At 41.4% G+C, this 15,999-nt stretch overlaps 1 protein-coding gene across 1 annotated transcript; it reads right to left on the bottom strand.

Annotated features, from left to right (window-relative positions):
• Positions 1–8,575: 8,575 nt before the first annotated feature.
• LOC116367975 (zinc finger protein 22-like) lies at positions 8,576–10,247 on the bottom strand. Its single transcript, XM_031819049.1, has 2 exons — positions 9,788–10,247; positions 8,576–8,778 (listed from the first exon to the last, which is right to left on the bottom strand). The coding sequence occupies exons 1-2, from the start codon at positions 10,083–10,085 to the stop codon at positions 8,576–8,578; spliced, it is 501 nt and encodes a 166-aa protein (XP_031674909.1). The 5' UTR covers positions 10,086–10,247.
• Between the last annotated feature and the right edge of the window lie 5,752 nt (positions 10,248–15,999).

Below are 15,999 nucleotides of genomic sequence, written 5' to 3' on the forward strand. Positions count from 1 at the left end.
GCTAGTGAGTTGTAGAATTCTATAGAAAGAAAAAGGAGAAAAAAATAACATGATTGTTTATTATTATTTAGGAATAGGTGTTTTTTCTTGTTTTTAATTGTTGACAGCCAGTAGACACCATGTTTATATTGGTGAAGGTGAAGCATTGTAGTTGATTATAATGTGAAATGTAAGTTGTTTTCTGTTGGTGGTGAGCAAACGTGTCCAACAAAAATATAGGATATATTTGTTGTCTTAAGGGGGAAGGTGATACAGGCTTTGGTTTGCTGGCTTGTCCATCTCGTTAGTGGGAAGGTGTTTCACCTGAGCTGGTCCAGGTTCTCCAGTTGTCTTGATAGATGTGACAAATCAACACCTTTAGTTTTCTACCGTTTTGGTTTGCTTCCTGTTTTTAAGTTTGTGGGTTTTTATTCTGTTTATTTTCTTGGGCAGATGTAGTGGGTCTCATGGTGGGTGTCTTTTAGGTCCCAGTTGTTGTTACTAGTCAACTTTCAGTGGACACTGTTAGAGCAAAATTGCAACATTATGATATTGTACTTTTATTGTATCAAATGGTTGTTTTATGTAACAGAATAGAGGGTTCTTAGAACTATAGTGTCTGTGTGTTCTACTGAGGATGGGCTTCTGGGAGAAAACACTGACAAGAGATTTACAATGCATTTTGGGTGATAAAACCTAAGGAGACAGTATTCCAGACTATGAGTTAATGTTTCTGTTCTATATGTTACCAGGGAGAGATGACCTCAGGGCCAGACCCTGGTTTCTACACAAAGAGTACTGTTTTTACAGAGGACACTGTCTGCTGTGAATTATAAGTATCTTTCATACAAATCTGAACCTTGTGACCCATTCTATACATCTGTTGTTGGTCATGTAGGTTGAAAGGGGTGTATCTTAGCTATAAAAGACCTTTGTACTTTTGTCTCGTGGCTCTCAACGAATCATCTGGGGGTGATTTGTTGACCAGCCAATATTATTGTAGAGCACTCAATTGATTCACTTTATATGTGTGTGTGTTGTATTGACCTGCTCCCTTATTAATAAGTGAATAAAGATTTAGTTTAAGAATAAATCTGACTTGTGTGATAAGTTTGTTTCTCATTTGATATTAAAGAAATTAACAACCACATTTGGCAATGTGAATCTTGACTTGGTGACCGCTCCTGACGACCTGGGTAAATCGTCCTCGAGGGATCCCTCAAACTTGGAATCTCATGGAGACCACACTTCGGGAACGGAGCAGATGGACCCACCTTAGACCTGAGATGCAGCGAGCAGATTCTATACACCTAGTTTAAAAAAAAAAAAAAGTGAGTTTTTAGAAAATCCTCGTAGGCTCTGAGTGTGTATTCCTATGTGAGGGGGCACCTTGGAGGCGTAAATAGGGCCCAGTCAGGAGGCTCGGAGTGTGTATTCCTGTGTGGAGGTGTAAACAGGGCCCAGTCAGGAGGCTCTGAGTATAAATGTATGAGTTGCATTATCCTAGGAACGAACCATGAGATAGAAATGTGAAAATATTCCTGCAGGTAAAAATATTGTTGAAAAACTAATTGATTAGGTATGTTTGGGAATAGCATTGTGTGACTGATATGAGAGTTGTGTGAATGTGGAAATGAGGCTTAATCTGACGTTTGGATAGTAAAAAATATGCTTACTCAGATTATTGAAAATTAGATAATAAACGGGATGATATTTTAGAAAGCAGCGGAAGGTCTATAGTTCCTGGGAGGCTTGATTTTGCCGTGGTCTCTGAAAGGTTAGAGAACTGTTGAGGATCCTATGGTCATTGTCTGGGAAACAAAAGTTTATATTTTTATTCTGCTGGGAGTATGTTTGGAGAGCTGCTGTGTAGCTATGGAGAGTCCTTGAAAAAGCTAATGGAATGGTTGTCGCAAGTCGCTGAGAATTTCTTACGTTTTATATGGATTCTGTGAATATGAAAATATGATGAATTGTATGTGGGTATATTGATTACTAGAGATTTGATGAAGTATTACTGGCATAATCATTAGATACAATTTAAACAACCCATATGTAGATGAACGTAGGTTTTGCGTTGGTATCTTTAATGGATAATTGGATAAAGATGAGGTTTAAGCATTATTAAACAGTCTACAAAGTCTGGGCAGTTGTCCCAGAAACTGATGGGAGTGTGTCCATTTTAGGATAAGTTATCCTAACGAGGTGACTATAAAACGCTAACTGGATTTTCTCCATCCCGGTACTACAATTGAAATAAAACTGCCCTTAAGGCCTGAAAATTCAGGGGGGGGTGGGGGTGTCTTCCCAGTATGAGAGGAGTTGCTATTGCAACAGTATTAGCTTCCAACCCTCTCCTCGCCCCGACCTGGGCTCGAACCAGGGATCCTCTGCACACATCAACAACAGCCAACCTCAAGGCATCGTTTCCCATCGCTCCACAAAAGCCGCGACCTACTTCAAGGTCTCAGAGCGAGTGACGTCACCGATTGAAACGCTAACTGGCTAGCCATTTCACATCGGTTACACTATATTTAATGAATACACATTTTTCCATAAAGTTAGAGTGAACCAAAGTGTCTGACTAACTGTTGATGTTGAAGAAGCGTCCCATCCACTATATTATACGTCACAGTGGCAGAATCACCTGAAAGACGTACATCGCCATCTGCTGACTGGAGTCGGTATCGCAGTTGAGAAAATACTTTCAGACAAAAAGCTAAAAAGCGACTGCCCCTAAAAACCAACGACTCCCTTTGAAAAAGGGCTATGTGTCATCAGAAACATTTATAATTGTGTAAAAATGTACTACAAAGTGTAGCTAAATATAATATCTTTGGTCAGACCCCCTCAGCACGTGACGTCCAAGGACTATAGGGCGATATCAGGCCTGTCTGTTGTGGCCGCTATTTCACCCCATAATAGTCATCCCAAATGGGTCTGTGTATAACTACGTAAATGTCTCTCGGACAAGGTGACTTTCATCAATATACACTCTAAAAGGTAAAGGTTCCTGCAGTATGTAGAGTTGGTCATTTAGATTTTTCTGCTTTAGTGTGTATATCATATTCACTTAGTTATGTTAGGAAGTTTGCCATCTTTATGACTGGCCCTGGTAACTTCACCCAACTTCTCTTACCCCCAGAACACAGTAACTTAACAACATAAATGTTTTTCTGACATTTTGGGGAAATTTAAGGGAAAATTAAAAAAATACAGCCCTAGCAAAGCCCCAAGTCCCATGGAGACGTCCTCGAGGGCGTGGATGTTCTCCCCATCAAAGGCCAGCGGGATTTCACTCTCATGGTGAAATGGATTTCCGCCGATGTGCAGTAAAGGAGTGAAGAGCGGTGAAATCTGTGTCAACAAAAGTAAGAAAAGATTAATACACATACAATTATGATGTTTCCAAAATGGGATAGTATTGTCCATGTAACGTTTCCAAAATGGGATAGTATTGTCCATGTAACGTTTCCAAAATGGGATAGTATTGTCCATGTAACGTTTCCAAAATGGGATTGTATTGTCCATGTAACGTTTCCAAAATGGGATAGTATTGTCCATGTAACGTTTCCAAAATGGGATAGTATTGTCCATGTAACGTTTCCAAAATGGGATAGTATTGTCCATGTAATGTTTCCAAAATGGGATAGTATTGTCCATGTAACGTTTCCAAAATGGGATAGTATTGTCCATGTAACGTTTCCAAAATGGGATAGTATTGTCCATGTAACGTTTCCAAAATGGGATAGTATTGTACATGTAACGTTATGCCCCCTTGTGAGTTAATAGTGTTGATGGCTGTAGCAGGCTATATAAAGAGAAAGACCTCCATTGACGATTCAGTTCGTTGTACATCTCGTCTGGACAGGTCACCGTCCTTACTTAATGAACTAGCAAACGTTAACTATCACAAAACTGAAAACTGCTCTAGATTGGAAACTTACGTTAATGAGAGTGTAAAGCCATGTTGGCTTTATGGAAACGATATACAAAATATGGGAACGAATATAGTTGAGGGAAATAATCCAAACCTAGTTGTGCCTAGTTAGGACACAACGTTATCTAGCTAGATAACGGTACTGTACTGTAGCTCATACAACGCCGACGGTCAAACCCGGCTTTCTAATATTTACGGTAATTAACTATAGTAACGTTACGGAAGATATTCACAGAAAACCACCTTCTAACAAGTTCTTTGAAGAACCTTTTGGGGCTGTTTTTCATTGACCAAGAACCCTATGGTTCTTAGGGGGTCTGAGAACAACTCCAGTTGAACCCTTCATTTTTAGAGTTGTAGTCGGCTCTATTCACTCTCAGATTCAAAACATGATGATTAGCATCAATGATCAAGTCAGCTGCTGCTGCTCCAATACAGTATGAGGTGAGACGGTGAACTGATGTTGAACCGGGCAGTCAGCTGCTGTTGCTCCAATACATCATGAGGTGGTATGGTGAACTGATGTTGAACTGGGCAGTCAGTCATTCATTCTGTACTATGAGAAATCTGTACTATCAATTCATCATTTCATTTCATTCATCAATCATTTCACTGTACTATCAAATCAAATTGTATTAGTCACATGTGCCGAATACAACAGGCGCAGTGAAATGCTTACAGTGAATCCTTACAGTGAAATGCTGACTTACAAGCCCCTAACCAACAATGCAGTTTTAAAAAGTACAAATAAGAATAAGAAATAAAAGGAACAAGTAATTAAAGAGCAGAAGTTAAATATCAATAGCTAGGCTATATACAGAGGGTATCAGTACAGAGTCAATGTGGAGACTATATACAGAGGGTATCGGTACAGAGTCAATGTGGAGGCTATATACAGAGGGTATCGGTACAGAGTCAATGTGGAGACTATATACAGAGGGTATCGGTACAGAGTCAATGTGGAGACTATATACAGAGGGTATCGGTACAGAGTCAATGTGGAGACTATATACAGAGGGTATCGGTACAGAGTCAATGTGGAGACTATATACAGAGGGTATCGGTACAGAGTCAATGTGGAGACTATATACAGAGGGTATCGGTACAGAGTCAATGTGGAGACTATATACAGGGTATCGGTACAGAGTCAATGTGGAGACTATATACAGAGGGTATCGGTACAGAGTCAATGTGGAGACTATATACAGGGTATCGGTACAGAGTCAATGTGGAGACTATATACAGAGGGTATCGGTACAGAGTCAATGTGGAGACTATATACAGAGGGTATCGGTACAGAGTCAATGTGGAGACTATATACAGAGGGTATCGGTACAGAGTCAATGTGGAGACTATATAAAGAGGGTATCGGTACAGAGTCAATGTGGAGACTATATACAGAGGGTATCGGTACAGAGTCAATGTGGAGGCTATATACAGAGGGTATCGGTACAGAGTCAATGCGGAGACTATATACAGAGGGTATCGGTACAGAGTCAATGTGGAGACTATACACAGAGGGTATCGGTACAGAGTCAATGTGGAGGCTATATACAGGGTATCGGTACAGAGTCAATGTGGAGACTATATACAGAGGGTATCGGTACAGAGTCAATGTGGAGGCTATATACAGAGGGTATCGGTACAGAGTCAATGTGGAGACTATATACAGAGGGTATCGGTACAGAGTCAATGTGGAGACTATATACAGAGGGTATCGGTACAGAGTCAATGTGGAGACTATATACAGAGGGTATCGGTACAGAGTCAATGTGGAGACTATATACAGAGGGTATCGGTACAGAGTCAATGTGGAGACTATATACAGAGGGTATCGGTACAGAGTCAATGTGGAGGCTATATACAGAGGGTATCGGTACAGAGTCAATGTGGAGACTATATACAGAGGGTATCGGTACAGAGTCAATGTGGAGGCTATATACAGGGGGTATCGGTACAGAGTCAATGTGGAGGCTATATACAGGGGGTACCAGTACAGAGTCAATGTGGAGGCTATATACAGGGGGTATCGGTACAGAGTCAATGTGGAGGCTATATACAGGGGGTACCAGTACAGAGTCAATGTGGAGGCTATATACAGGGGGTATCGGTACAGAGTCAATGTGGAGGCTATATACAGGGGGTACCAGTACAGAGTCAATGTGGAGGCTATATACAGGGGGTATCGGTACAGAGTCAATGTGGAGGCTATATACAGGGGGTACCAGTACAGAGTCAATGTGGAGGCTATATACAGGGGGTATCGGTACAGAGTCAATGTGGAGGCTATATACAGGGTATCGGTACAGAGTCAATGTGGAGACTATATACAGAGGGTATCGGTACAGAGTCAATGTGGAGACTATATACAGGGTATCGGTACAGAGTCAATGTGGAGACTATATACAGAGGGTATCGGTACAGAGTCAATGTGGAGGCTATATACAGGGTATCGGTACAGAGTCAATGTGGAGGCTATATACAGAGGGTATCGGTACAGAGTCAATGTGGAGACTAGATACAGAGGGTATCGGTACAGAGTCAATGTGGAGGCTATATACAGGGTACCAGTACAGTCAATGTGGAGGCTATATACAGGGGTTACCGGTACAGAGTCAATGTGGAGACTATATACAGGGGGTACCGGTACAGAGTCAATGTGCGGGGGCACCGGTTAGTCGAGACAATTGAGGTAATATGTACATGTAGGTAGAGTTATTAAAGTGACAATGCGTAGATGATAACAGAGTGTGTGTGGGGGGGCCCTTCCTCTGCTGACACCGCCTGGTATAGAGGTCCTGGATGGCAGGAAGCTTGGCCCCAGTGATGTACTGGGCTGTACGCACTACCCTCTGTAGTGCCTTGTGGTTGGAGGCCAAGCTGTTGCTATACCAGAAAGTGATGCAACCATGCGCTCGATGGTGCAGCTGTAAAACCTTTTGAGGATCTGAGGGCCCATGCTAAATCTTTTCAGTCTCCTGAGGGGGAATAGGTTTTGTCGTCTTCACGATTGTCTTGGTGTGCTTGGACCGTGATAGTTTGTTAGTGATGTGGACACCAGGGAATTTGAAGCTCTCAACCTGCTCCACTACAGCTCCGTCGATGAGAATGGGGGTGTGCTCTGTCTTCCTTCCCCTGTAGTCCACAATCGTCTTCTTTGTCTTGGTCACGTTGAGGGAGAGGTTGTTGTCCTGGCATCACACAGCCAGGTCTCTGACCTCCTCCATGTAGGCTGTCTCCTCGTGGTTGGTGATCAGGCCACTGTTGTGGCATCGGAAAACTTAAGGATGGTGTTGGAGTCATTTCTGGCCGTGCAGTCATGAGTGAACAGGAAGTACAGGAGGGGGCTGAGCATGCACTCCTGAGGGGCCACTGTGTTGAGGATCAGCATGGCATACCCATGAGCTGGGGCATACCCAGAAAAATACTTTGTGTGGAGGTGAATAAACTATCAAAATAAAGAAAGTCGCGCACTCCATGTATAATCTCCCAGCAATTTAATGGGTATTTACCAACGCAACCCTAACCTTAACCCCTACCGTAACCATTTTACATGTCAAAATCCCATCCTGTTAGATCTGAACCAAATGGAGCGATCGGATGACAGAAATCACATTTATGTGCCAGGTGTAACTGAGGCCGTAGATGCTCCATATCCATTCATTTGAGTGTTCGATATAATATGGCTAAATATATTATATGTTTATTTCTGTGTTGCAGGGGCAGTCAAGAAATGGAACGGTAAGGCTGCAGAGCTGTGGGAGACCACCTCAAGCCCCTGGTAGAGCCGGGGGTGGTGTTTACCACTCCACCACGCTGGACAAGTGGGATTGATCCATTTGTTAGTTTCAGTTTTCAGTAGTTGAATCCTTTAACATATTGTTGATTTCAACATTTTTCATCTTCAACAAATGACCTGGGATTGGTTGGCTAATATCCATATCACGCTGAAATCAATTGAATAGGGCAAACGTTTAAGGTTTTACATTGTGAAATTCCTTAAAATAGTCCTACTACAATGTTAAAAACATTCTGTATCGTGACATTTTTTCATTGATATCATGAAACAACTCCATGTATTTTCTGATGTTTAATCAGAGATGTTTTATCAGAGTATCTCTTCCCACATTGATCACAGCTATGAGGTTTCTCTCCTGTGTGTGTTCTCTGGTGTGATATCAAGGAGTTTAGCTGAGTAAAACTCTTCCCACATTGATTACAGCTATAAGGTTTCTCTCCCGTGTGTATTCTCTGGTGTGATTTCAGGGTTTGTAGGCGAATAAAACTCTTCCCACAGTGATCACAGCTATAAGATTTCTCTCCTGTGTGTGTTCTCTGGTGTGATATCAAGCAGTTTAGCTGAGTAAAACTCTTCCCACATTGATTGCAGCTATAAGGTTTCTCTCCCGTGTGTATTCTCTGGTGTGATTTCAGGGTTTGTAGGCGAATAAAACTCTTCCCACAGTGATCACAGCTATAGGATTTCTCTCCTGTGTGTGTTCTCTGGTGTATAGTTAGATAGCTAAATGTAGTAAAACTCTTCCCACATTGATCACAGCTATAAGGTTTCTCTCCAGTGTGTATTCTCTGGTGTAGAGTCAGACGGCCAGAAGTTGTAAAACTCTTCCCACATTGACCACAGATATAAGGTATCTCTCATGTGTGTGTTCTCTGATGAATGTTAATGCCTGATAAGGTGAATCTCTTCCCACAGTCAGAGCAGCAGTGAGTTCTCTTCCCTGTGGATCTCTGCAGGTGTTTCTTGAGGGGTTCTGATCTGGAGAGTCTCTTCTCTGCCTCTTCAGCATCACAAGGTTGTTGAGGCTCCCCAGAGGATCCAAGATAGTTAAGTATCTCTCCTGTGTGAACAACAAAGTCAGACAGATGATTAAAGGCCCACAACAGCAGAAGTCCACTGTAAAAGGTGATGCCAACAGCGTAGCCATGATGTTGTACAACAATTGACGTCTGTAATGAATGTTAAAATTATTTGACAATTGTCTTAAAATGAGCAAGAATCGTCATATTTTGTCTAATTATGACCTCATGGATGAATTCTAGAATATACTATATAGCCTAGAAACCTGGTAAAACTATCATTATGGCACCATGGATGAATTCTAGAATATACTATAAAGACTCAATCTGTTTAAAACGATCATTTGACCTCATGGATGGCCAGTCTTTGTACTGTTACGCCAAGATGTCTGAACTTCTTGACGAGGTCGCTAGGTGTTGGGTTAAGGTTTCTACAATATCGTTCTCTATGAATTTGAGAGTGGTTACACTTTTCCTTCCCCCATCCCTCAGATGTTAACCAAGTCTCTGGGCAGTCATTTTGTTGCTGTTTAAGAAACTCACACAACCCAGCAATCTGCAGTTCAAACAATAACAAATCTGTCATTCCACCACTGTTTTGGTAATACAATGATTATGGGGTTGGAGAAATGTAACTACAGACAGACCTATGGATGCAAGGACTGACCATCCATGATATCAACATTATAGTTTTAACCATGTTGAGGCAGCAGGGTAGCCTAGTGGTTAGAGCGTTGGACTAGTAACTGGTTGCAAGTTCACATCCCCGAGCTGACATGGTACAAATCTGTCTTAACTGCTATACAGTGTTGATTTACATTGTTTCTAAACATTATAGTAAAAAAATATTATTTGGGGTTCTGATGGGGTACAACAGTTGAACTCAGCTCATGAGGCATGTGTTATATTCTTCAAGAATCAATGCCTATGAATAAATAAAGAATTTATAAGTCACAATATGGATGTAGCAATTGCAGATTTCCACTTTAACACCAAACATCAGTCCAACAACAGCAGAGTTTGTGCCTCTATTTTTAAAACAGTACTTACTAGTGTTAATCAGGGAACGGATTATCAAAACCATCTTATGGCTAAATTCATCGTTAGAACCATTGGATGCCTTAAGATGCGTTTGGGAAACCGGGCCCTTTTTCGATGTAACAGTCATCTCCACCCCCTCCTCTTTCACGCCATAAACTATATCTTCCTCTCCTTTTACTGTAACATCCTCCTCCTCTTTCACTCTTAACGCGTCTTCCTCTTCTTTCACAGTAACGGCCTCACCCTCTACTTCTTGTTTTACTGTGATATCTTCCTCTTTAGAAGGAGAGTAGCCTGGTGACCGCATGGTCGGGGATGTTAGCTAGCTAGGCTAATGCTAACTTAACCAGCCCTCAGCTGAATAATAACAACACCGTAAATATGAAATTAAATCGGATAACTAAGTAGACGACAGAAGTGGGTTTAAAACACAGTGGCTAATATACACGAAAGCGTCTAAAGAGCTTTATTGGTTCGTCTATTTTGTCTAGCAAGCTACCCAGGTGGCTGACGAACCACTAGATTATACGTCACACCAGCAGCATCGCCTTAAATTCCCAGACCGTCATCTGCTGACTGGAGTGGGTAACGCAGTTGAGTAAAATGTTTATTTTGTTTTCAGACAACAAGTTAAAGTGTAGGACTCCTGAGTTTTTACTCACCAGTAACAACACAGTGTGGTTAAAGACTTAGTAACTTAGTTGTATTGAAGATCTGGTTCTCTATAATTTTTCACAACACAGATCAACTCGTTGTTAGCTGGCATCACTACCTACCTTCGATGACTGAAGGCAAAGAAATCTCCTATTCCATCGCTATGGCAGCGAACATTCCGCCACCAAATCCCATGGTTCTCACAGGGGACTGGAATACTTCAGGGATGAATTCGAGGATAATAAGCTGGCGAGTGGGGAAAAATACATGTGACACAAATTACCTTCATAATATCAAAGAACAAATGCATGTGCCTGAGGGGAAATTAACTTTCATACAGCCAAAAGGGGTGAGAAATTACATAAATATCAGTGGACAATTTGCACTAATGTAAATTAACATGGATGATGGAACATATTACCTTTTGCTTATGTGATGAACTGCTAAAGGGACATAAATATTTACCATCTAAACCATGTGTGACCTCACCTCTCTGGCTGTAGAAGTGTTCATCCTAACCAGTCCCTCAACAGCTCTCTGACTGAGCTCCACCCTCACTGGGTCTTCAGAGGAGAGGAAGGCTGAGGAGGGTTGGAAGGATGAATGGATCAGTCAGTCAATAAAGTGTAGAGCTGCTGTCTGACAAAATCACTATTTCAGTAGTTCATTAAAGGAAATAAGGCTTTATGACTGCTGAATACCAACTATTAATCACTTAGATCATGTATTTTCAGGTAGAGATACATCCTTGGGACGTCCCTAGCCCATTGAAGTTGACATTTAAAATGGTTAAGGTTAGGGGTTAAGGTTAGGGTTGAGGGTAGGGATACTTGAGTAAAGAAAACATTTAAAATGTAAATTAGTCATTTTAATTTTGTAAATTTAAAACAAAAACACAACTGTTTGTACTCATAGGTAACCAGATCAAGTCTTTAACCACACTGTGTTGTTACACTGGTGAGTAAAAACTGTTGTTGTACTGGTGAGTAAAAACTCATGCTTCCTACCCTTTAACTTTTTGTCTGATAATAAAAAATCTACATTTTACTCAACTGCGTCCAGGCAGCAGATGGACTAGATGCCTTGTAGGCCGCCCGTTGTGACTCAGCAGAGCAAGTTTGTATGAACCTCAGGAGGCTGTAGGAATTTGGCTTGTCACCAAAAGCACTCACAAACTTCTACAGATGCACAATCGAGAGCATCCTGTCGGGCTGTATCACCGCTTGGTACGCCAACTGCTCCGCCCACAACCGTAAGGCTCTCCAGAGGGTAGTGAAGTCTGCACAACGCATCACCGGGGGCAAACTACCTGCCCTCCAGGACACCTACACCACCCGATGTCACAGGAAGGCCATAAAGATCATCAAGGACAACAACCACCCGAGACACTGCCTGTTCACCCCGCTATCATCCAGAAGGCGAGGTCAGTACAGGTGCATCAAAGCTGGGACCGAGAGACTGAAAAACAGCTTCTATCTCAAAGCCATCAGACTGTTAAACAGCCACCACTAACATTGAGTGGCTGCTGCCAACACACTGACTCAACTCCAGCCACTTTAATAATGGGAATTGATGGGAAATGTAAAATATACCACTAGCCACTTTAAACAATGCTACCTAATATAATGTTTACATACCCTACATTATTCATCTCATATGTATATGTATATACTGTACTCTATATCATCTACTGCATCTTTATGTAATACATGTATCACTAGCCACTTTAACTATGCCACTTTGTTTACATACTCATCTCATATGTATATACTGCGCTCAATACCATCTACTGTATCTTGCCTATGCCGCTCTGTACCATCACTCATTCATATATCTTTATGTACATATTCTTTATACCCTTACACTTGTGTCTATAAGGTAGTAGTTTTGGAATTGTTAGCTAGATTACTTGTTGGTTATTACTGCATTGTCGGAACTAGAAGCACAAGCATTTCGCTACACTCGCATTAACATCTGCTAACCATGTGTATGTGACAAATAAAATTTGATTTGATTTTGATTGTTGGATTGTGTTGTGCAGTAAGCAGGTTCAGGTTTAACTGTGGCTCCTTCCACCTTCAAATAATAGGCAAGGGGGCCAACCATGGAGAATAGTAAGACACTTCATTATTTCTATAACTATAATGTATTGTTTGTCCTTGTGGGTCCGTTCATGTTTTTCAGCATAAAGTACTCTGCAGCCACTTAGTGTGGTGTGGACACCAGGTGAAGACAAACACACAGATTCCTGTTGAACACAGGGTCAGTTTTAACTACCTTATTTTCTCAATAACAGTCTTTCTCCTTCACTTCATCCCTCTCTCCTCTTCTCCCTAAATCCTATAGGTTATATCAGCTGTTTAGGTGAACCCCTCCTGCATCTGAACTGGCTACATAGAGGACACAGCATGATCAGAGTTGAGAGGTCACTTGGTCAGGACAACAGGAAGTATTATTAAAGAGATGCTTTACAATGAAATACAGATAGATGCAGTAGTCCCAGAGTTAATGATCCCAGGTCAGTTTATATTATACAGGAAGTATTATTAAAGAGATGCTTTACATTGAAATACAGATAGATGCAGTAGTCCCAGAGTTAATGATCCCAGGTCAGTTTTGCATTTCACCTCCTTGATGATTAACAATGTTAGATTAAAAAATAAATACACAAGGCTCAAACATTCTCACTCTCTCCATCTGTCTCTGGTCTGCAGGTATGTTTTGATGTGAGAGGATGCCAACCCCTAGTCCCATCATTGCCACCTCACCTGCTTTTAAGATAACAGTGTCTCTAGTCGGCACAATGGTTATGTAATTGTAATGAACTGAGAGAACATTTATGTAGCACTGTGATTCATTAATCATGTGCTGCCTTCCCTGCTCCTATGTGTTTACCTCTTTCCCTTTCTGACTTTAACACCTCTCTCTCCTCCTCTTTCCCTTTCTGTCTTTAACACCTCTCTCTCCTCCTCCTCTTTCCCTTTCTGTCTTTAACACCTCTCTCTCCACCTCCTCTTTCCCTTTCTGTCTTTAACACCTCTCTCCTCCTCTTTCCCTTTCTGTCTTTAACACCTCTCTCTCCTCCTCCTCTTTCCCTTTCTGTCTTTAACACCTCTCTCTCCTCCTCCTCTTTCCCTTTCTGTCTTTAACACCTCTCTCTCCTCCTCCTCTTTCCCTTTCTGTCTTTAACACCTCTCTCTCCTCCTCCTCCTCCTCTTTCCCTTTCTGTCTTTAACATCTCTCTCTCCTCCTCCTCTTTCCCTTTCTGTCTTTAACACCTCTCTCTCCTCCTCCTCTTTCCCTTTCTGTCTTTAACACCTCTCTCTCCTCCTCCTCTTTCCCTTTCTGTCTTTAACACCTCTCTCTCCACCTCCTCTTTCCCTTTCTGTCTTTAACACCTCTCTCTCCACCTCCTCTTTCCCTTTGTCTTTAACACCTCTCTCTCTCCACCTCCTCTTTCCCTTTCTGTCTTTAACACCTCTCTCCTCCTCTTTCCCTTTCTGTCTTTAACACCTCTCTCTCCTCCTCTTTCCCTTTCTGTCTTTAACACCTCTCTCTCCTCCTCCTCTTTCCCTTTCTGTCTTTAACACCTCTCTCTCCTCCTCCTCTTTCCCTTTCTGTCTTTAACACCTCTCTCTCCACCTCCTCTTTCCCTTTCTGTCTTTAACACCTCATTCTTCCACTGTTTTTATAATACACAACAGATGTGTATTGATGGACAGATTGAACTTCACATTCTCTACTGGTTGAAATGAAGTGTAATGTGATGAAATACTCCACCTATCCTGTGTTTACCAGATCAATGCAGATGAAGGGCATTAGATGTTGAGATGAACCGGTGTCAAGAGTATTTACATGATGCATAGGAAGTGGAGTGTAGTGTTTAAAAAATATATATTTCTGATTATATGAATTAACTAGTTAAATCCTGTTTCTAGTCTATTAGTTACAATGTGTAACCATTAATGTCCCAGGACCAAGATTGGTAAACACTGTTGAAGTGTATAATTGTAATACATACATGCAGACACGGCGTCATTCAAAGACAGGAATTTGATCACCTCAAAGACATTCATACCTAAACTGCACATTAATTTGCCAAGGTAGAGTACATGATCAGTGAATATATTAAATGTACAGGCTACAATGTGGGGATCTCATGCATGGTAATAACTACATGTATATTTGACTTGAATCCTTGGCAAAACATGATATTATATTCTACTCAATCCATAGGCTTCATTAATGTCATTCAGGCTGTTTTGAAGTTGATACAACTGGCTATGATAGCTGAGGTTCATAGCTAGGTTCTGAACTAATATGTATACCAAACATTTTGGTCCATACACAGATCGGCTAGATAGCTAGCTACACATCCATGGGCATACAGGGATTTTAATCATCCACTGCATAATAAGCAAGAACAAGAATAACAAGAACATAGCAATCTACGCGATTTCATCTATCAGCAAGGCAAGCTTACAAAATTGTACATTCAATTTGCAGTAAATTATTCAACTAGCTAGATTCTATACATCCACTGTTTTACAAAATGACAGCCTGGTTTGCTGGCAATCATTGATCCATTTCAGGTCTGTGTAGGGGTACCGCTCTCTCCTCGTATTTCTTTCCACCATCTTTGCTGAAGAAAGTCCAACAGTCACGAGTGCAGCAGCAGCCTCCCCCGGTCCGAGTGCCGAACCGATATTAAGTTTAAGATGCGATGGAACGGTTGACTGATATTGATTTATTTAGTGGGGGCTAATATATATTTTAGTTCTAGCGATGTCCCTGATTCCTACCCTTTAACTTTTTGTCTGATAATAAAATATACATTTTACTCAACTGCGTTACCCACTCCAGTCAGCAGATGGCGGTCTGGGAATTTATGGTGATGCTGTTGGTGTGACGTATAATCTAGTGGACGGAACTCTTCTTTCACCAGCAACAGTAAGTTATCCACCTCGGTAGCTTGCTAGACAAAAAAAGCTGAACCAATAAAGCTCTTCAGACGCTTTCGTGTTTATTAGCCACTGTATTTTAAAGACACTTATTTTGTCTAGTTAGTTATCCGATTTAATTTAATATTTACGGCGTTGTTGTTATTAGTCAGCTAGCAGTCTGGTTAAGTTAGCATTAGCATAGCTAACATCCGCGACCATGCGGTCACTAAGCTACTCTCCTTCTGCTAAAGAAGAGGTGTATATCACAGTAAAACAAGAAGTAGAGGCCGTTACTGTGAAAGAAGAGGAAGACGCGTTCAGAGTGAAAGAGGAGGAGGATGTTACAGTAAAACGAGAGGAGGATGCAGTTTATAGAGTGAAAGAGGAGGAGAGAGAGATGACTGTTACATCGAAAAAGGAGGAAGAAGAGGAACCTGGATATCTGGGCCCGGTTTTCCGAATGCATCTTAAGGCATCCAATGGTTCTAATGATGAATTTAGCCAAAATGTGATTTTGAGAAACCGTAACCTGACTAACACTAGTAAGTACTGTCTTAACAACAGAGGCACAAACTCTGCAGTTGTTGAACTGATGTTTGGTGTTAAAGCAGAAATCTGCAATTG

The sequence above is a fragment of the Oncorhynchus kisutch genome, unplaced genomic scaffold (genome assembly GCF_002021735.2).
Source record: "Oncorhynchus kisutch isolate 150728-3 unplaced genomic scaffold, Okis_V2 scaffold1805, whole genome shotgun sequence".
Classification (NCBI taxonomy): Eukaryota; Metazoa; Chordata; class Actinopteri; order Salmoniformes; family Salmonidae; genus Oncorhynchus; species Oncorhynchus kisutch.

What these genes read in the sequence shown, in the direction of transcription:
- LOC116367975 (XM_031819049.1), bottom strand. Translation starts at nt 10,085, where the DNA reads ATGCGGTCACCAGGCTACTCTCCTTCTAAAGAGGAAGATATCACAGTA. An exon ending in CCGTTCCCTGATTAACACTA is followed by an intron (nt 8,779 to 9,787) that starts GTAAGTACTGTT and finishes TTGTTCACACAG; the next exon opens with GAGAGATACTTAACTATCTT.